The sequence below is a fragment of the Lampetra planeri genome, chromosome 29, assembly GCF_965212315.1.
Source record: "Lampetra planeri chromosome 29, kcLamPlan1.2.h2, whole genome shotgun sequence".
Classification (NCBI taxonomy): domain Eukaryota; kingdom Metazoa; phylum Chordata; class Hyperoartia; order Petromyzontiformes; family Petromyzontidae; genus Lampetra; species Lampetra planeri.
The window spans coordinates 11,333,963-11,356,162 of NC_136135.1; the positions used below are offsets into that span (position 1 = coordinate 11,333,963).

At 44.8% G+C, this 22,200-nt stretch overlaps 1 protein-coding gene across 2 annotated transcripts; it reads right to left on the reverse strand.

The window, feature by feature from the left end:
* Window positions 1-502: 502 nt before the first annotated feature.
* LOC144728671 (uncharacterized) lies at window positions 503-19,594 on the reverse strand. 2 transcript variants are annotated; one of them, XR_013587550.1, is made up of 5 exons: window positions 19,334-19,586; window positions 15,261-15,423; window positions 7,448-7,529; window positions 5,491-5,605; window positions 503-4,088 (listed from the first exon to the last, which is right to left on the reverse strand). XR_013587550.1 is itself a non-coding variant. In XM_078608258.1 (4 exons), exons 1-4 carry the CDS (start codon window positions 19,424-19,426, stop codon window positions 3,794-3,796), a joined length of 513 nt encoding a protein of 170 aa, XP_078464384.1. In that variant the 5' UTR covers window positions 19,427-19,594; the 3' UTR covers window positions 503-3,793. The 2 variants fall into 2 exon arrangements, 1 of the variants encoding a protein (XP_078464384.1); XM_078608258.1 differs by lacking the exon at window positions 15,261-15,423 and having other exon boundaries at window positions 503-4,016; window positions 19,334-19,594.
* Between the last annotated feature and the right edge of the window lie 2,606 nt (window positions 19,595-22,200).

Here is a 22,200-nt window from a genome sequence, read left to right on the forward strand (position 1 = left end):
GAATATTCACAAAGGCTATGTGTCTTTAATGTGGTTTAAAAATATGTTTATGCGCATTGATGCAATCGACAAGATGGGCAGTTACTTTTTGATTACAATTTGTTTAGCAAAAAATGTTTGATCTTGATAAGAACGTTAAGCTTTGTTTAAGTCTTTTGATTCACTTTTTTAATTTTCATTTACACAGCACCATCTACAGCTCCAAGCAGCGTATCATATTAAACCCACAGTTCTGTTTTGGAATCAGAAATACATTGTCACCGACTGAAGGAAGTTAAGGCTAATGCGATATTATAAAGTTTGAAAACTGCTCTTTGTGCGACATCCTGTGATATACACATGAACATCTCCATATATATAAAAGGCAAAGTTGTTATTATGTGTCTGTTCAAAATATTTAGCGTACTTCCCGACATGCAACAAACTTGAAATTTGCCATGTGGGTAATTTCCAGACTGTACACCATGCAAACATTTTAAAAATAGACTTTCTTTTTTTGGGGGGGGGGGGTGAGCTCAATAATGCATTTATTTTTTTGCACGGCAAGTGAGCTGTGACGTCAAATCTGTCACGTGACCCGCGCATGTGGAAGCGTAACACATTGTAGTGTAGTGGTTAGCGCGCTGCGCTACGAACCCGGCGACCCGGGTTCGATTCCCGCTCACGGCCACCACCGGTGACGATTATTTTAACCGGTCCTGGGCCTCCCCTAGGTCAACTCAGCCTCAAACGAGTAACTAGTGTGGTGTGTGAACATCGCCACTGGGGAGACAAAGGCGACCGGGCGTGATGAATCCAAGTCCCGGGCGAGGCCGGGTAGGAAAGCGAGTTTAATAGAAAACGTATTTTTTTTGTCAATGACTGCCCACGAGCTCCACATATCTGTTGCGTTCCCACTTGGTAAGAAATAGGGAAAACAAAGGTTGCGCAATAAAATAAGTATTCCTATATTTTACATGAGGATTACATCATCTTTGGTTCTTTCGGTAAAGTCACGTAGGTAGAAAAATAAGAGATCACGACGTTTCGATCGCAACAACAAGCGACCGTCGTCTTCGCTTGGTAAAGTCACCTATGTGACCTACGTGACTTACCGAAAGAACCAGAGTATGAATTCCTGTTACCACGCCAAGACAAGTGTTAATAATTCCTTGCACAATGCCATGTAATTGTGTTTTTTCTTCGTTTACAGCTGCATGCATTACTGCATGTGCACAAATACAAAGTCATATTTTCATCGATGATGTGCACTCATTTTGAGAAGGCCGACTTCTGGAATATTACTCAGGATCACTCAGGAGAAGTAAAGAAAACCCACAGGGCTAATAAACACAAAAAACGAGCCTTGTACTCGCACACAATCTTTATTTTCTGTTTTGAAGGCACTACATTTGAAGATGGGAGAGCGAGGATGTTCTCATTTACAGCCTTAAACACTTGCAAGAGCAGCATAGGAAGGACCCTGCTTTAGAACAAATGGCACAAACAGTAAACCTCTAAATCAGAAGGCATGAAGAACCCACGATTGCAGGCAATGTTAACTAAACCATTTGTTGTTGTTATTTTAGCAGGTAAGGCTCACTGAGCTATATAGCTCTTTTTCAGAAGCGACCTGCCCACAAGTGATAGCTCAACCAAGTGGCTTATCACGTGGAAATGTATAGCAGCCAAATACTCTACAACGCATGTTTCTAAATGTAGAGGGAAAAACCGGAGGACCTTGAGAACAATCCACCCAACCACAGGCAGAGAGACATCCAAACTTCAAATATATGGCCGGCAGGGTCGGGATCGAACCAACGACCTCCTTCATACTAGGCGAGGGAATTAACATCTATTCGTTCAGAAGGAACCATGAGAATGGATGGCAACTGGAGAATGAGACGAGCAATGGAGTGCCACAGGAGGGAGGGAACACACCCACGGGGAGACAACTACAGGGGGGATGGCACAGTGAAGTCATCCCCGGTGGCACATTTGGGTGAATATCAGGTGCTGGGGCGGTGACAGGGCCGAGTGGTCGCGCGATTTGTGCCGCCCGTTGCAAAAGGTTCGCAATTTGTGGGCATCCATTATCGCTATTGGCCATTTAATTACATTAAATAGAACTATGAGCTGTACAGCAGAAGATGATGGCGTAGATGAAAATGCTAAGACCCATCAAACAATTGGGCCAATTGTAAATTACGACCTTGAAATGCAATATTTTGATGCACATTCAAAGGACAAACACACCTTTTTCAAATTTAATAGTGCACATAGTGTAAATATGTGACATTGATTAATCTGCAGCATGAATGCAACCATCACTAAATTATGGTGTAGGTAACGAGAACATTCCTAATGGAACATCTAAACCCTTGTAGCATGTCAGCTCACGACACATGTTGTCCATGGCGTGTCGACAAATTATTCTGGACTCTGACAAAAATGTGCAGCTAATAGCTAGAATTAAACACCGTGGTAATCTTGAGACTTGTCCCATCGTCTGATGCATACTGCCTGGCCGACTTGAACGCCGTTCGCTTTGTGAGGTACCTGCTCTCGCTCCGTCTCGGCACGTTCAGTCCTTCTCGACAGCTTGCTTCAAGGCTGCGTTCAACCACGTCGGTGTGGTATGCTTCCCAGCGCTCAGCGTCAATCTTACGGCTATTGTCGTATTCATCTTCTTGGTCAAACACAACACGAGAGCTCCTTTTGCGGTCGTAGAGTGTCATGTCATCGCCATCAGCATAAACAGGACCTCTTTCGTCATTCCTTCTCTTGCTTATGGCAGTCAGATGAGATTGGGAATTGACTCTTCCATTGCCTCGACTCAAATTATTCTGAGAAACAAGATTTATTCTATCGGAATCCTCCAAGTGGTCACTGTAGCTCCGTGAAGGCATTTCCTTAGTCCGTGATGGGATCGTGCGACTCATTTGCACAGCTGCTCTACACGTGCCTTCCACGTTTTGAGAATAGACTTGCTGTGAAATTTCCCGACGGAGATTCGCACCGGGATGCGTGGAGTGCAAACGAACTGCCAGACTCTGCGCCCGAAATGGATCTTCCGGACTCCCTAAATATGCTTCATCCATTTTTCTCACCCGATACCTGGCATCAGGATGTGGGGAATAAACACTTTCTGGTCTTCCTTGCAGATACTTTTCATCTGAACTTGGAGAATAATCTCTCTCTGATCGTTCCAATCGACATTCAGAACCAAGACTAGGAGAATAACCTCGCTCTGATCTTCCCTGTCGACATTCAGAATCAATACCAGGAGAGTAACTTCGCTGTGATCTTCCCTGCCGATATTTAGCATACGGACTTGGAGAGTAATCTCTCTCTGATCTTCCCTGCCGACATGGAGAATCAAGACCAGGAGAGTAATCTCTCTCTGATCTTCCCTGCCGACATTCAGAATCAATACCAGGAGAGTAACTTCGCTGTGATCTTCCTTGCCGATATTTAGCATACCGACTTGGAGAGTAATCTCTCTCTGATCTTCCCTCCCGACATGCAGAATCAAGACCAGGAGAGTAATCTCGCTCTGATCTTCCCTGCCGATATTTGGAATCATGGCCTCGAGGATGATTTCCTTCCTGCCTCCTCTCCCAATCATTAGATTTCGGACTCTTGTGTTGCCAAACACACGACGACGACCAACTCCTCTTGTCTTCACCGTGGCTCATGTCAACAAAAACGGTGTCATCTCGGCCATCAGGGCTTCCACTGTACCTTCTGAACTCCATGCTGGGGTCCTCACCTTTATATCTGCTGTCCGCCTGCCTGTGGTTTCTGTTTGGCCCTAGCCTGGCTCTGAGGTCCCTTTTTCTCCCACCCTCAAGCCCAGTGAAGCCGTCTCGCTCAATACGGTCTCCAACGCTCCCAACTTCGTCTCTGCTGCTGCGACTGCCGCTGTGGTTGTGCCGCAGAGATCCATTACTGCTTCCGAGCTCCGCAGCTGAGCGCCTGTGGTGTGGATCCTGCCTCTCGGTGTGACCCTGCTCCCTCGACTGCATTGCCTGCTGCTGCTCAACACGCAGGGAAGTCAGGGCGTTCATAAACAGCTGTCGTGTATCGGCCAATGGTGATGGTTCAACCTAACAAAGGGCGACAGGTTTGGTAAATATTGTTGTCATCATCATTGATCAAATCTACTTCTCACTGCAACTTCACTGGCAATAAGGCTGCACTGTTAGAAATGATGCTGCAATACCTGGCGTGATCACAACCCTGGATATAAAACAATTTATTCTGGGGATAAACTCTCTCTGGGTCTTTGTTGCCGATGCTTCCATCAACATTTCTAATCATTACAGACTATGATGCGTACAACGCACACGGTGCCAGTTACACTCAAGGAATTACACACTTACGTTGACTGCAAAAATGATGACGTTATACAATTGCCATGCTGTACATTACCCAAAAAGTTGTAAAGGGCAAATGTAATGAATAGCTATTCATTTACTACCTTGATTTCCGAGTTAATTTCTTCAAAAGTATTTTGTGTAGACATACATTAAAACTAAATGAAATGAACAAGTAGAGCCAGTATATGAGGATATGGTGCCAAATTGATGTTGCTATTATCTTGGACATTATATTGTACGATATATCGTGGTACAGTACCGCGATATTGCGACAACCTTACTGGCCATTTTTAAATTCCAAGATTTTTAAATGAAGCCTACGTGAATAAATAAAATAAATGTTCAATATATTTTCTTTGGTAGGTAGATATAAGGTACAGTATGCCCTCGTTATTCACCAGGGATACATTCCGGAAATGCTAGTGAATAGCAAATTTCGTGGATAACGATATTGGCCTACGAATACCAAAATTTTAAATTAATTTCCTTAAATATAAACGTAAAAAAGCTATTAAATACATGAAAATTATTACATAAAATATAAAAATTGGTTAAACATAAAGTCATTAATACAAACATTTCAAATAATAGTTTATAAATGAACTGACCTTATCTCACTTTATCTCATTACTATCTCATCACTTTCGCATCACATTCTCTCTCATCCCTCTATCCGCACCTGCAATTAGCACGGTTGGCTATGTACGGTGTGAAAGAGGTTCAACATACATACATTTCATCACATTCGCTCTCTCTCTCTCAATGTATACATTTTTGGCATTTTAAACTAAACTATTTTTTTTTATTTTACCAGGTGAGGCCCACAGAGCTATGTAGCTCTTTTTCAGAAGCGATCTGGCCACAAATTATAGCCCAACGAAGTGGCTTATCACGTGGAAATTCATTAAAGCCAAATACTCTCATGGTACCTTTCTAAATGAGGACCCCAAGAAATATCCACACGGCCACACAAACTCCAAATATACAGCAGGTGTCAGGGTCGAACCCACAGCCCCCCGTATACCAGGCGAGGGAGATAACATCTTGCCAAGCAAGGGGGGGCCGGGGGAGGATGGGGGGATGCCCTCCCCCCATCTTTACCCTGTGTCTGCCACTGCCAACCACCCACCTTGGACCGCACGGCTGGGGGAGACGACGCCGCCGCCGCAGCGGCTGAGGGCAGCGTGCCGGGGTGCCGTGCTGTGCGAGCGGGCGTCGTGACGGGGAGCTGTGCGGCGGGGTGACTGCAGCACCACGGCAAAAACGACATCACATTGGTGCCGAGGTCGGCGCAAAGGGGAGCGCAGAGAAATTGCCAAAGGGGAGTGCCAATCATTCATGGCATTTCTCACAAATGGTCTGTATGCATACTCATTGGTTTTTTCGGTAAAGTCACGTAGGTATAAAATAAAATAAATGAAAACAACTAAATTAAACCACGACGTTTCGGGCACAACACAAGCGTCCTTCTTCAGATGGGGACAACGTAGCGAAAGCACAACTGCCCAAGTGGTTTTTTTTTACCTACGTGACTTTACCGAAAAAACCAAAGAGTATGAATCCTTGCAGTCACGAAAGCTTCAAATCCTGAGTGGTGTGTATGCGTGAATAATATTGAACTTCTTTCGCACCGTACGTTGCCAACCCTGCTAATCGGAGGTGCGGGGGAAGGAGACAAGTTCAACATACATCAACATCGGCATCATGTCAAGAAACCTCCCTTGGGAACTGCCAAAGTCAGCAGTGCATGAGCGTATGGCTAGTAGTAGCATAAATTACCCTTCTAAGAGCAGATTTCATAGCAATAAATGCGACACCTCGAAGTGAATATCACCTTTACAGCTTGTGGAATGTTTATAATCGAAACTAAACGTTTAGTGTTTACCCACTACTGGTGACGCAAATGCCTAAAAACCTTTCTCGGGTCTGTCAGATGGTTGTGAGAGTCATACGGAGAAAGAAACAAGGCGGGTTTAGAAACAGTACAAGGTTCAGAGGACGTCAGTTCGGCTAAGGGGACCATGATTAATGCAATGGAAAGAATGAGAGGCCTCCAAGTTTCACCAGGCAGTGCTGAATCATTAACCGGTAGCAGTAACTCAAGGAGCCATGATACTCATCTCGATGACTCGGCACAACATGATCATGCATTCTTAAATAAGAACACACAGTACGAATATTTTTCCCCACAATAATCATGCTCATACTGCATTAGAAAATAAGGGTTCAGGCTGGATAACCCGGGTGGTCTAGGTGCCATGCTCCCAAGTTGACGTGTGCGGTGGTGACATCGCCATGCACAGAGGAACCGAAAAACAGATAAACACCGAGTCAAATTGCGAGAAAGGTGGAAGAGACACATGGTTATTTATAAGATTAAAAGTATGTGCGGGTTGCTCGTGTCTGTAAAACAACATTTTTGTGTAACATTTAAACAATTTCCTCCAGATGTATTCTGGGAATTTTACAGATTTTTTTTATTTCGATTTAAAGCTTTCGTGACTGCAGGGATTCATCTTCTTGGTTCTTTTTCGGTAAAGTCACGTAGAAGGGAAATAATAAAGTAATAATAATAAAACATAATAAACTAATTCTCACGACGTTTCGGCCTCAATGCAAACAGCCGTCCTCAGGCGAAGAACAGGTCTGTCAGAAAGACATTATTTCCCTTTTCTACGTGACTTTACCGAAAGAACCAAGAAGAAGATTTTTTTATTTTTACAGATTTCAGTCAAGTGGTCTTGGCTCTTCACTTTAAGATGTAATTCAGTAATAAACGTAGGTAATTACAGTTAATTACCATGATGCTGTAATTACAATGTCAACTGCAACGGTAATCTTTTTAAATCACATAATTACTGCATCGGAGAGTGGTGGTGGTGTGGTAAAGTATGGTTGAAATAAGAACCACGACTTATAGAGCTCTCACTCTCCGGTGTAGGCCCTTCCCCCAGCAGTGGGTTGGGCAAGTAATGACGGAGCTGCACCTCTACCAAGCTTACCCATGAACACATCACTCAAGTGACTGAATGGAATAAGGTTTTGTTATCGAGTCTGTGATGTGGACAAGCAGCGCTACACCTCACCTGTATGATAGGGCCTCGTCTCCGTGCAGAATAGCGGACCTGTTCTGCAAGATTTTTCTTCTTTGAGTTTCGAATTTACTCCCTGAACACATCAAGCAGAACATCAACTCGTTTAGTAACAGGTATTTTCCTTTGTACCATAAGACCTAGGAGCAGATGGGAAGGCAGTAACATCGGTAGAGTGGGCGGTGAAAGATCGGAATAGTGGGAAGGAAATCGTGGAGACAGCACATGCGGAAACTTATAATGCATTTATCCAATGCGTTTTTGGGTTATACCGCGTGTTGTTTGGTACAATGTCCGACGTTTTGCTCCACATGCCAGGAAGGAGCAGCCTTTCTGGGAGCGAGTAATTTCAGCACAGATTACACGGATGCGATGTGTAAAAAAAGACTGTGATATTTTAAGAGGGGTAGACACATGTACGTGAAGGAGGTGTATTATGTGCTTATTGATTTAGTTATAATAATTTACACTTATAAAGCGCGTTTCCCCCAGAGGTCACAAGGCGCTGCACAGCGCTAAAAGCAAGCAAGTAAATAACTCGCGCAATTCTAAAACCTAATATAAGCAAGCAGACTCATGATTTAACCACAGATACAAATACCCCTCCCCACACACTCCCAAAAACACATCACAAAATTAATCAGGAGAAAATGCCTTGAAGTAAAATAATGTCTTAAGGCGGGATTTAAATCAAGCAAGGGAGTTATGTATGTATGATGAACGTCTTCCGCACCTCAAATTAGCACAGCTGGCTACGTGCAATGCGAAATAGGTTCAACATACATAGATACATAGATACGTAGCCAACCGCGTTAATCGGAGGTGTGGGCTGCTTATATTCTTCACAACGAGGAAGACGATGATAATTTAGTGCTCAAAATCTGTTGGGTTATCTCCTTATTTTCTGCACCGACTTCGTGTTTTACTGTACACTTCTTGGCTGTTCTCCAGATCTATCTTGGAAGACTTTGGGTCTCAATCAGCGAGAAGCAGCTTGAACATTTTAAGGGGGATTTTTTTGTCAATGCTGCCCCCTAGTGGGTTGACCGGATGGCTGGATTACGTAACAACGCAATGCGAATAAAAAACACCCAGACTGAGCACTGCTCATTATCTCTAATGTACTTAAAATTGGCACACAGCTGTGAGGGTAATCATGTTGCCACATATTGTAAATATTAATAGCTACGATCCTGACTGTGAAAATATTTAAAGTATTGTACTGGGTTAGTTAACTCCTGGCCCCTGCGATGCACATCCGAGGCCGTGGACTTGTCATGGGCCTACGACACAGTCTGGATGAAGGGCTCATTGTTGAAGCTCGAAAGGACCATTCCCTGCCTCAAAACAATACGCCTGATGTGGACGATGCTTAGAAATCGCTGACTGCGTGTCTGTGTGGCCGACAAAACCAGCTCACCCCGGTTAAACAATGGATTGGCACAAGTTTCAGTAATCGCGCCAACGCTCATAAATGTCTATATGAGGGACATGCTGCCAACCGGCTCGCGCAAATGTGAAAACGTGGATGACCTTGCCCTGGCAACATAATCAGCCACTTGCAACGACATCGAATCCACTCTGAACCAAGACCTCAACACCATGGGAGAATATTTCCGGAAATGGAGGCTCAAGCCAAATCCCCACAACGATCACTGCATTTCATCTTGATAATAGGAGCACCAAGCACACTCTGAAAGTGACCTTCTGTGGCAACACGGTGCGACATGACCCCACTCCAATCTATCTTGGAGTGAAGCTGGACCATACGCCAACCTTCCATGACCACCTGAAAAAGGTAGCTGCCAAGACCAAAACAAGGGTCAGCCTGGTCCGGAAACTGGCAAGCACAAGCTGGGGAGAATCAGCACCCTCCGTGCTACGGACATCAACGAAGGAACCTATGTACTCTGTAGCCGAGTACTGTGCAACAGTATGAACCAGAAGCAGTCACACTCCACTAGTTTATGTCCACCTGACAACTTCAATGTGGTGTATCACTGGAATCCTCAAATGGACCCAAAGACCTTGGCTGCCTGTGGTGTCACGAATATCACCCCTCACCCATCCGCCGCAATGCTGCAACCCTTCAGGAAGTCGTGCGTATCGAGTAAAAACGGTCGCCTTCCCACTCGTCAGGACCTCAATAACTTCCCACGTCATCGCTTGAAGTCACGCAAGCCCTTTTGGACCCATGCGCTTAACCTTCAACAATGCAAGTTTAACCCCGATCAAGATTGGTGAGCTGAATGGAGTTCAAAAGAACTCACAAACAAACACCCAGTGAAAGACCCAACGCAGAAGATCCCTGGAGGGTTTGATCTTCCATGAAGCTCATGGTCCACCCTAAACCACATCCACACAAACCATGGCGGTAGTTGCGAATACCGGATGATGCACAAATGGAAAATGAAAAACTCTTCAGCAGCGTGCGACTGTGGTCATCCAGAACAGAGACCGTGCAACGTATAACGACGCAACGACCGATCCACAAAGATAAAAGAGACATCACAGCGATTATACACTCCTGTACTCCTGGCACTGTTGTCTGGCTTGACCACCTGAATGTGAGATATGTAGTTGTTGCTCTACATCAGCAGCTGTACGGAAGAAGAAGTCAACTCTTTAGGTTGATGTCAATCAAGTGCAGATTGGGCATAGGCTGTCAAAATATAAAATAAACATTCAACATATTGTATAACACTGAACTGTATTACAAGGATGATGATAATTCATGATTTCATGTTTACCGCTGTCACCATCTCCAATTACTGCATATTCCACCACAGATGTGTGGTAATATTCAAGTTTATTTGTTTAACCAGGTGTAAAATAAAGAGACCAGGATAGTCTGATTTGCATCAGTGACCTGCAAGCATTAGTCTGATAAAAGTCACTACCTACAATGTGCCACGACACGACATCGCTTATGCATCTTCCTATTTTCCATGAGTTTTCACCGATAAAACCCACAAAGCAAATTAATGATCTTGTCTACCCAATCGTGACTAAACAGACGACACATAAGAGGAATCAAGCAACCTCACATAATGAAAGTAATTTTTTTCTCTCTCACAAAGTTGATTATCTGAAAAGAAAGTACCCCAATAACCAAAGATATGACAATATGCATTGTAATATCTTACCTTATCTAGATTTATATAGCGTTTTATTTCAAGGCGCTTTACAGCAATTATGAAATTGTACATGGAGATGGCAGTAGTCGAGGTAAATAGCGGGGTTATTAAACATGGTGGTATTAGTTATGGTGACAGGAGAACAGGCAAGAGTGGTTAAGCTGTGTCGGGGTAGGCCTGGCCGTAGCTGGGAGGCTGGGGCAGGGAGTAGCAGCTGGGGCAGTGTTCGTGGTAGGCCTGATCGTAGCTGGAAGGCTGGGGCAGGGAGTAGCAGCTGGGGCAGTGTTCGGGGAAGGCCTGGTCGTAGCTGGGAGGCTGGGGCAGGGAGTAGCAGCTGGGGCAGTGTTCGTGGTAGGCCTGGTCGTAGCTGGGAGGCTGGGGCAGGGAATAGCAGCTGGGACAGTGTTTGTGGTAGGCCTGGTCGTAGCTGGGAGGCTGGGGCAGGGAGTAGCAGCTGGGGCAGTGTTCGTGGTAGGTCTGGTCGTAGCTGGGAGGCTGGGGCAGGGAGTAGCAGCTGGGGCAGTGTTCGTGGTAGGCCTGGTCGTAGCTGGGAGGCTGGGGCAGGGAGTAGCAGCAGGAACAGCAACGGTTAGGGCAGGGCTCGGAAACCTGCGCCTCCGGAGTTACATGTGGCACTTTAAGAGCTGTTTCGTGACGATATTGGCTAAGGACCACCGGTTCGTATTCACATGCTTTGCGGCTCTAGAAATTGAGTTTTTTTTTACAGAATAAATAAAATGGCTCGTTATTTTGGTTGCCGACCCCTGGGCTAGGAAGAACAAATTGATTTTAAGGGTTAAATTAAGACAATTGTTTTATGTGCTACAGTGGAAGTAAGTTCCAATGAAGGGAAGCAAGAAAGTAAAAGGAACGAGAGAGCAAGACTAGGCACAACAGGGCGAGGGAGGCAGAGAGAGAGAGACGGTAGAGATCAGAAGCGTAGAGGATGTGATGGGCCACAGTATTAAGAGATGAGAGAGGCAAGATGAGGTGGGGAAAGACAATGAACGGGATTCATAGACCAGAGTGAGACATTTAAACGGGCAGCGAAATTAGACAGGGAGCCAATGGAGTTGGGAAAGGAGAGCAAAAGTGTGGGAATTGTGTGTGGGGGAGGAAACGTTTATTTGGCTACTATACATTTACACGTGATAAGCCACTTTGTTGAATTATTATTTGTGGCCAGGGCGCTTTTAAAAAAGAGCGTTCTAGCTCAGTGAGCCTTACCTGGTAAAATAAAACTAGTTTAGTTTTAGTTTAACTTCCTGACCCTGCGCCCCTGCTGGGCATTTGTGAAAAAGAGCTTCATAGCTCATCGGATTTCACCTCCAGGATCAATAAAGATTCTGATTCTGAACGTTGATCCGGGCTTAGGCATGTTGTATCTGCTGCAGAGCAGCGAATGCCGAGGCAGGAAGTACATATGTACTGTACACTGAAACCTGTTAAACCTCATCGCCACCTCCTCCCCTTTTGTATACATTGACACCGATAGGTTCTGACGCAAAGGCTTTGATACCTTCCCGTGAGTGTAAGTCGATTTTAAATGATGAATCATGTTCTTTTTTCTATTCGAGAGAGTCATTTCAATACTGCACCTTTACCTTTTCCATTCTACTATTGAGAAGCGACGTCATACAACCTTTTAAGGCCGCACAGATTATAAGATGATATTCTTGTTTGGCGTCTTCACCAATGCATCACCACGGAGCTAGGATATAACATTCTTAGCAGTGAACACTAATAGTTTGAACAAGGTTGTTAACTTCTTTGCTACTCAGCCACCCTTTGCAGGGTACACTACAGTAGAGTATTTATAATTTCAAGGAGTGTTGTCGTGGATGTACCATAATAAAGGTTTTTGGGTTAGATCGCGTTATTTATAAATGTGTCGTAAACCTCCACCACCCGACATGGCCAAACAGTAAAAAATGTGTCACGTTTACAAAAGACAAAATAATTCTTTAGCCCACCGGTGTGTTGAAGAAAGAATCAACATCATTTAAAATTTGAGTGACGTTTCACTGGTAAAACATCCAGCTTCATCGGGCGATTTGCCAGAATGGTAAAGCTCTCCACTTGCTCCCGGTCTTAAATAGAGCAGCAGCAGGGTGACGTCATCATTTAATTCAATAAGGTGTAGTGATTTGAGGCGGGGAGGGTATTGTAATTATATAGATTGGTAATCATTCAATTGTTATTCATTGGTATTTGTTTCCCTTATAAGGAATTGAAATTGTATTTTATATTATATTTATTTAATAATACGCTTCCAGGCCACACTAAGCCTGATTAAATACTCATTTGTCTCAAACATATTATGTCATCTCATACTAATAAAAATGATGAAGAAAATTATAAATGATTAGTTATTGGTTGTTTGAGTATATCTGTTCTATTGTTAAGGAACTTGGCACCAAAATCAGGAGTCTCGCTCGACACGAGAGCCATGCAACATTGAGAACCCCGTAGGAAGGCCTTGAGGTTGACTCAATGTGCCAGAGACATCCCCTTTCCCCAGGCGCTCATTACAGTGATACCACATAAAAACTACAGATGTAAATTCTCTGTCACCTGACAACAGAGAACGAGCACTTCTGTTTTTCACGTGAAAAATCGCGTCAGAAAATGTGTTTTTGTATACATTGGTCAATTCGTGATGTTAGTATATTCAAGCACTAGCAGAAGTACCCGGCGTTGCCCGGGTGAAAAATATATTTCTTAATAACCTTACATATATACGCAGAAGAAAAAAAAAAATAAAGTTGAATAACACTAAATCGATCATAAAAACACTTTAAAGGTGACGGATAAAAAAACTGACATGCCTATTCCCATCGCGGGGCACGGGACGTGCCTCCCGGCAAATCCCTCGCAAGCGAGCGTACACAGACGGACAGACAATTTTTGAGTACGACGTTTCGCTGGTAATTGCATCCAGCATCAGCGAAACGTCGTACTCTGAAATGGTAAATGTTGTGGTTTCACGCTTCAACACACCGGTGGGCTAAAGCAGTGAACTATTAGTCTTTTATCAACGTGACACTTTTTTACTGATTGGCCGTGTCGGGTGGTGGAGGGTTACAACACATTAATAAATAAGGCGATCAAAACCCAATAACGTTGTTTATAATGGTCGCGAAAGCCTACGTGTTACAAATTGACTCACTTTACTTAATAACCAGGCTACAGTCTACATTAAAGACTGCCAGTACACCCACCCAGCTTAATAACCAGGCTACAGTCTACATTATAGACTGCCAGTACGCTCAGCCAGCTTAATGACTATTTGTACAGTCAACATTTAAAGAATCGATTCTTGGCACGTCGGGTTTAAAAGTAATTACACAGTTGTTTTTTCATTGGTATGTAATGTTTGAAAGTTTTCAGAAGATTTTAAATGTATTTTCCCCCCAGGCAACGCTGGGTATATCGAGTTTATACCACAAAGTCGTCGCTTGACACAGGTGGGGTGTCGAGGCCTAGTACCGTGCAGAGCCTCCGGCCTCGCCTAGATTGCCCACCCGGCTGAGGCTGGGTACTGGGGCCGTTACCCCCCCCCGCGCTACAATAATACTGTCTAATCGCTATAATTTTATTATCTACCGACCCTATAATAGTAATTGCACACATTGGGGTTGGGGGGGAGTGAAGATGACGTGAAACTTTGATGAATTTACCTCAGAGTCGCGTATTAATGCGTGCGCATATTTTTAACGGGAATTAAAAATGGCGTCCACCCAGCAGCGAATGCGTCGCTACCCGTTGCCAGGGGAAACCATTTCGTCCAATGAAACTGCGTATGGTCCGGCGACACACAGACACACACACAGACAGACAGATTTGCGATTTTATATATTTAGATGCCACCACTGAATTCCGGGCAGACCAGCAGGGCATTCGGCACTGTGTGGTTCACGTCGGCCGAGCGCGCAAGCCGCCCCATCACAAAACACGGCGATACGCCTGTTAAGACGAAGAGCCACCACTAATTCTGCTTGATACTACAGCTAACCCTCAATTTACGAAAGGGATAAGTTCTCCTAAAAAAAACGTACGAATTTTTTTTTCAGAAATTGGAATGGCTTTTCCCTTTAATACAAAAAATTCAGTGTGTTTTGGACAGTCATTCCAACTCTACTACTAGCCTAAAAACATACACCGATATCACTTTTCACAAGAGAAACAAAATAAAAATAAAGAACATAAACATTGAAATGACAGATTATTTTACGTAAAAAAAAAAATGTCAGGGAACTCACCAAAAGACTGGAGAGGCGTTAATGTTGCACTGTAGGGATACCGTGATGCTGTCGCGGATAGATGATGCTGACTTCCTGTTTGATCTCATGGCGTGTGCCGTGTGAAACTTCGTTAATGTGGAAATTCGATTCCGTTAATCGAAAAGTGTCCATAATTTGTCAATTGCGTTTACGCAAAATTTCGTAAACCGAACGTTCGTAAATCTCGGAATACCTCGACTGGTCTGGAATGCCAATGGTCTGATAGACTACCATATTGTTTTTTTAATGAGTAGACAGAACTGGGTTTTGCTTAGATTTTCTTCTACCCATAATGCTTCACAGCAACGAATGAGTTTTCCTTTAATACGGTGTGCATGAGGCCTTGGTGTTGTGCTTGAGAAAGCAGGGAGCAGCCCTGACACTTGCCTCGGTAGAATTTCAGCTGCAGGGGTTTTCCAAACAGCAAGATGCCGTGAAGCATAGCCAGCGCATACGGGGTCGACTCCATGTGCTTGAACGTGATGAACGCTTTCAGACTACGCACGCCAGGCTTACTCTTTGGGATCACCACCTTGCACAGGGGCCCAGCCTGCAGAGAAAGAGACCACAGCCCACATCTATTGCAGTCTAATACGTAGAACATTTGCTGCTAAACATTTTCAAGTGATAAGCCACTTCGTCGACCTATCATTTGCGGCCAGGTCGTTCCTTAGAAAGGGTTATACAGCTCAGTGGGCCTAACCTGGCCAAATCGATTTATTAAAAAATATTATACTTAAAATAGGTGCAATGGGGCATCTTTGCAATTACTTGCTCACGCCGATGCTGCCGGAAGAGCCCCGACTACAGGAAACTTGACAGCTGATATTTGGCCTACTATTCTATGATGGTCAGACATCCTGGAGGAGTTTGGTATGACCACACTTTATCCCATTACATGTGATCTGTCGACGGAGTACCTGTGGTGTTCCCAATTATATATACTGCACGACTGTACTAGGTAGACAGATGTGAAATGAAGTGAGCTAATATAATGTGGCGTGCGTATCATGGAGATTGTTTGCAGGACTCCCAAAAATGAGTGAAAAAAGTTGAAAATCACACTGCCGAAGCTCAAAAGTAAACACAGCATGCCAATGCCGACTTGTTTGTTGTTTATGTCTCCACGCTGCTCATTAATGTCATGCGCCAGGCAGACAATACGATGTTTCACGAGTGAAGGGTGGATTTGGGGTTAGGTGTAAATTTTGGTGACCAGTGCAGCTAAGGCAATATAATGCTGTGAAGTGCACATTAAACTAACTTGGAGCAATGATATTTCATAAACGAGTATTAATTAGGGATTATTTAAGACAAAGTCCGAACATTACACCTACAGCAATTTGGCACTTTGGTTAATATTACACATAACTTAGGGGTTTATGTTGCTGTATAACAGGCGCCAAATATTGCAAATAATCATCAAAGAATAATTTACATGAACTGTACAAGGAAGTGCCTTGTAGTGTCAGAGCATGTCACTAATTCTGACCAAAAAGGACAGAATTCACTTCTGGTTTGCTTTGTGCCAGGTGGCGGTGGGAGGCAATGAACGTGGCCTTAGGGAAAGGTTTGGTGAAACGCACAAATCCCGTGAATCTCCACCTCCTGTGGGCATCGAGGTGCCCTCTACACTGGCTCGTCAGGATGGCAGTATGGAATCATTTCCATCTGTTCCACCTGCATTGGATAACTTGTGTCCTCCTCGCTCGCGTTAATTTTCTCCGGTTTCCTCCCACGCTAATCAGCCCACAATGCCTTCATACGAAGAGGATGCGCAGAGCTTGATGGGGGAATTTGGAGCCGGCGTACTAATAAGAGGGGCGGTCACATTATGGTACCCTCCAGTGTTTACACCAAAACCAAAACTAAACATTTTATTTTATTTTACCAGGTAAGGCCCACGGTGCTAAATAGCTCTTTTTCAGAAGCAACCTGGCCACACATGATAGGTCAACGAAGTGGCTTATCACGTGGAAATGTACAGCAGCCAAATAGTGTAACAGGCATCTTTGTAAATGTAGAGGAAAAAACCAGAGGACCCGGAGAAAAATCCACGCGACCACAGGGAAAGAAAGAACACTTAAAATATACAGCAGGCATCGTCAGGGTCGGGATGGAACCCACGATCTCCTGCATATCAGGCGAGGAAAATAACATCTTGCCAAATTTCGATTTAAAGCTTTCGTGACTGCAGGGATTCATCTTCTTGGTTCTTTCGGTAAAGTCACGTAGAAGGGAAGTAATAAAATAATAAAAATTAAACATAATAAAATAAAATAATTCTCACGACGTTTCGGCTACTTGCGTTGTAGCCGAAACGTCGTGAGAATTATTTTATTTTATTATGTTTTATTTGTATTATTTTATTACTTCCCTTCTACGTGCCTTCCCTGAAAGAACCAAGAAGAACATCTTGCCACTGGAGGCACCCAAGTCGTTTAAGTTCGTCATGGAAGCAAATTTGTCCACACGGTCTAGTAAATCAGTGAGACAGAGGGTTCAGTCGAAACAGTACTTGTGCCCTCACGTGTCAAGGTTATTGTAGTTTGTAGCGTCATTGCTGTGAATGTTTAGACATACCTGCGTATGTGCCAGTGTGTGTGGGGGGCGGTGGTGTAGTGGTTAGCGCGCTGCGCTATGAACCCGGCGACCCGGGTTCGATCCTCGCTCACGACCAACACCAGTGACGATTATCCGAACCGGTCCTGGGCCTCCCCTAGGTCGACTCAGCCTCAAATGAGTACGATGCTCGCTAACAGCACTTGCCCCTACAGTCTGTTAAGGCTAAACGCGGGGGCTCTTTGTACGTGGGTGGAATTGTTGATAAATAGTGATGGGGCGTAAAGAGCGTAAATCGACCATGCGTTGTTTGAGAAACAGCGAGTGAGTGTACAATAATAAACGGTGCTGACCTTCAGCCCTGTCCACACGCGCACCTGTGGATGAGCGAGGACCGCAACTTGCGGCACTTTAATGACTGCTTCGTGGCTTCATTAAGAGCCCAGCGTCTCGAATTTACCACAAGAATTGGCGGCTCTTGGAATATTTTTTTACGGAATTCGTAAATAATGTATCTTGTTATATTGCATACCTCTGAATTCCTGATCAGTGCCCCCACCTTATTACAGACAAATTCAGCCCTCATTGGTCTCCCCGTGCCCCTTCTACATCTCAACGTTGTTCCTACAAAGTCCCATCACAAGCGAGAAATACAAACACATAGACACAACGTGTTGTTGTCCACATTGAAAGGGCTGTACGCCGTATGGACCTGAGAACTCAATTCCCCTGTACAATAATACGGAGTAAACCGTATGGGTTGACAGGTATGCGAAATCTATGTATCTCTGTGGGCGTCGATGCATCTCTGTGGGTCTCTATGTATCTCTGTGGGTCTCTATGTATCTCTGTGGGTCTCTGTGTATCTCTGTGGGTCTCTGTGTATCTCTGTGGGTCTCTGTGTATCTCTGTGGGTCTCTGTGTATCTCTGTGGGTCTCTGTGTATCTCTGTGGGTCTCTGTGTATCTCTGTGGGTCTCTGTGTATCTCTGTGGGTCTCTGTGTATCTCTGTGGGTCTCGATGTATCTCTGTGGGTCTCGATGTATCTCTGTGGGTCTCGATGTATCTCTGTAGGTCTCTGTGTATCTCTGTGGGTCTCTGTGTATCTCTGTGGGTCTCCATGTATCTCTGTGGGTCTCTGTGTATCTCTGTGGGTCTCCATGTATCTCTGTGGGTCTCCATGTATCTCTGTGGGTCTCCATGTATCTCTGTGGGTCTCCATGCATCTCTGTGGGTCTCCATGTATCTCTGTGGGTCTCTGTGTATATCTATGGGTCTCTATGTATATCTGTGCGTCTCTGTGTATATCTGTGGGTCTCTATGTATCTCTATGGGTCTCTATGTATCTACATGGGTATCTATGGGTATCTGTCTATAATCAACCCTGTCAACCCCTTCTCAGTGCCCCTACCTTACTACAGACGAATTCAGACCTCATTGGTCACCCCGTGCCCCTTATACATCTAACCGTCCATCCTACAAAGTCCCATCACAAACTCAATTTACTTCGACAAGACCACGGGGTAAGCCGCACGGAGCCCTGCTGGAGACCCACTCCGTGTGTGTAGATAGCCGGTGCGTTGGTGGTGGACTGCACGATGGATTCTCAAGCGAACTCGGCTGTATCCAGGTGGTAGATGTTGACTCATTATTATAGATAAAGTGAACTGGAGTGTGCCTAGTACTGTGGTGATGAATTATAGACTGTACGTGACGGCCATGTATATGACGATCTCAAGACTACGTTGAACTGCAGACAGCAGGTCTAGACAACACGTGTAGACAACACAACACGTGGTAACTCTGCCGAACTGTGCAAGTGCCTATGGTGTGGACGAGACCCGAGGCGGCTCGTGTAAGAGACGCGCCAAGAATCCGCAGAACACAGCAGTTCGTACCTGCAGGAAGAGCTCGTACAGCAGACCCTCCGTCACTTGCGGGTCCACATTGCTTACAAACAAGGTGCGCTCCTTGTAGTCAGTCGAGTTCATCTTTCACTTTGCTGCTTGATGTTGTTGTTGTTGTTCTCGTAAACTTGAGAGACTAAAGCCAGCGAGACTTAAACTCGACACGCTTCAGTCCGGCGTCTCGCTCGCGCGCAGTTTTTGTTCGCCTCTAGCACCGCCCACCAGCACCCAGACCACGCCCACTCGCTCGCAGACCACGCCCACTCGCTCTCAGACCACGCCCACTAGCTCGCAAACCACGCCTACCAGCACACAGACCACGCCCACCCGCTCGCAGACCACGCCCACCAGCACCCAGACCAGGCCCACTCGCTCGCAGACCACGCCCACTCGATTGCAGACCACGCCCACTCTACCTGTGGCCCCTCCGGCCAAAGTTTCAAACTACGCCCCCACTCAACCTCCGGGCCCCACCCATTGTCTGAAAACACGCCCCACTCAATCTCTGGGTCCCGTCTAGTATATTTTGTTAATGTCGTTTATTGTGAAATTTGGTGATTTCGAAAAGTTTTTTTGGTATGGCCATGTTTGAATCTAAGTTGTCTTGTGGTTGTTGTTGTTGTTGTTTGACTTGCATCCCGCTGGGATTTTTGCACACAGCGTTGGTGGACGGTGCTTTATTTGGAAGATTTTTGCTGCTTTTTCCTGGATTTTTCTGTTTGCGCATAGTCACTTTAGATGTTTTCTTGTTCATGTTTTTGTTTGTTGCGGTTGCACCCGATTCAAGAGCCGAATGTCTCACAGGGCTCTTCCAAATAAATGAAAAAAAAGAAGAAAAAAAACGCCCCACCCCATTTCCACGCCCAACGCCTTTGACCACGCCCACTCTGCCACTCGGCCCCGCCCAGTCTCAGACCACGCCCCACCCACCTGTCGGCCACTCCCACAGTCTCACGCTTCACGGTGAGCCCCAGACCAAGGTCTTTGGAGATCTCAGAAGCAGATTATTTATTTATACTGCGAGGAGGAATCAGGGATGAGCTATACAAAGCTATTTTTGTTTCACAGATATCCGGTCGGGTCACGGAGTTTGAACGTTACAGCAATGCACAATAGGAGAGCAAAGTATAGGAAAAGTAAACAAATAACTTAAAATATAAAATAAAACTAAACTATTTTTTTTATCTTGCCAGGTAAAACCGATTTCAGTTATTAACTTATTTTTTCCAGAAGCGACGTGGCCACAAATGACAGCTCCACAAAGTGGCGTATTGTGAGGAAATATATAGCAGCAAAATATTCAAATTTTACACATTATTTATTTAAAATGTACGCAATATTTACTACCGTGCATATTATTTACTACAGTAAACAATGCGTAAATCCTACCAGGCAGTGATTCGCGTTCACTGTGAGTGCGTGCGCAGTGCACGAGCCCACGAGTATCTGTGGCGGTGCCGCAGCCACCTCGCAAAGATGGAGGCAGCTTCAGTGGTTGCTAGGGATTACGTCATCACTCCCGCTACACCAACCAATCAGCCGCGAGGAAACCAACCCTGACGCAACATGGCTGCCGTTGTGTGCACCGAGTCCCCGGTGCAACATGGCCGCCGTGACGTCTCGCTCCATGCACTTCACAGCTGGGCTTGCCTGTCACTTCCCCTCGCTCTCCTTTCAATTTGCTCTCTCGCTTTCCTGTCGGTTTCACGGCCTTTAACTCCCTCCCCGCCCTCTCCTCTTCGTTCTTCTCCGTCTCCATACCTGACAACCCCTTCTCAAAGTTCAAGTTCATTTATTAGGTATAGCCCTGTGAGCCATTCAGCTCTTGAATCGGGTGCAACCGCAACAAACAAAAAACAAAAACATGAACAAAAAACATCTTAAAGTGAATATGTGACTAAGTGCAAACAGAAAATCCAAGAAAAGACAGCAAAATATTGCAGAAAAAACACCGTACACCAACGCTGTGTGCAAAAATCCCAGTGGGATGCAAGTCAAACAACAACAACAACAACCACAAGACAGCTTAGATTAAGGCCATCAGTCTAACTCTGTACTACAACAAACAAACATGGCTAAACCAATACACTTTTCGAAATCACCAAAATAAAGCCATGAAAGCAATGAAAAAGCAATCATAGGAACTGTGACAAGCCTGATTACACACCAATTCAGACCTTATTGGTCACCCCGTGTCCTCATAAATATCAACGTGAGGGTCGCCACACATTTAGAATCGTTGGGGGGTTGACAGCAGCACGCTGATGGTGGGGGGTGTTGGCACATTGTGTATTGTTTTGGGGGCTCACGTCAGGGACCGCTCGAGAGGTTACCCGGGGCCACCAGTACATTAGGCCATGCCTACACATCTACATTCCACATTCATGAAATTATAGGTTACAGGCACTCACTTGATGAGGCCCATAAAAGTCAAAACCGATTAAGAATGTGCCTGCTTAAACAAATGCTGTTGGAAAACGCAATGCGAGTCTAGAAGGTTCTGAAGTTGATCTCAATGTTGTTTTTAAAAAGCACGTGGAAATGAAACTGGAAATGAAACGGATCAATTCATGAAATGTATTTTAAAAATGCTGTTTAAAATAAACATGTCCTCTTGTACACATCTACATACCCACCCTGACATGTCACGTATAACAACAAAATAACCACACCTATGACTTACGAACCTTGTCCCCTGCAATCTGACGACACCTAGACCACACCAGCATGACATTCACATTTAGCTTGGCGTGACGTGACTGTGAAATGTCAGAAACCCCTGGGTCAGAGAAAGAGACAAATAACATTCCTGTTGCCATGTATGACGAAGCAAAGCTGGTCCGTTGCGTACTTTGCAG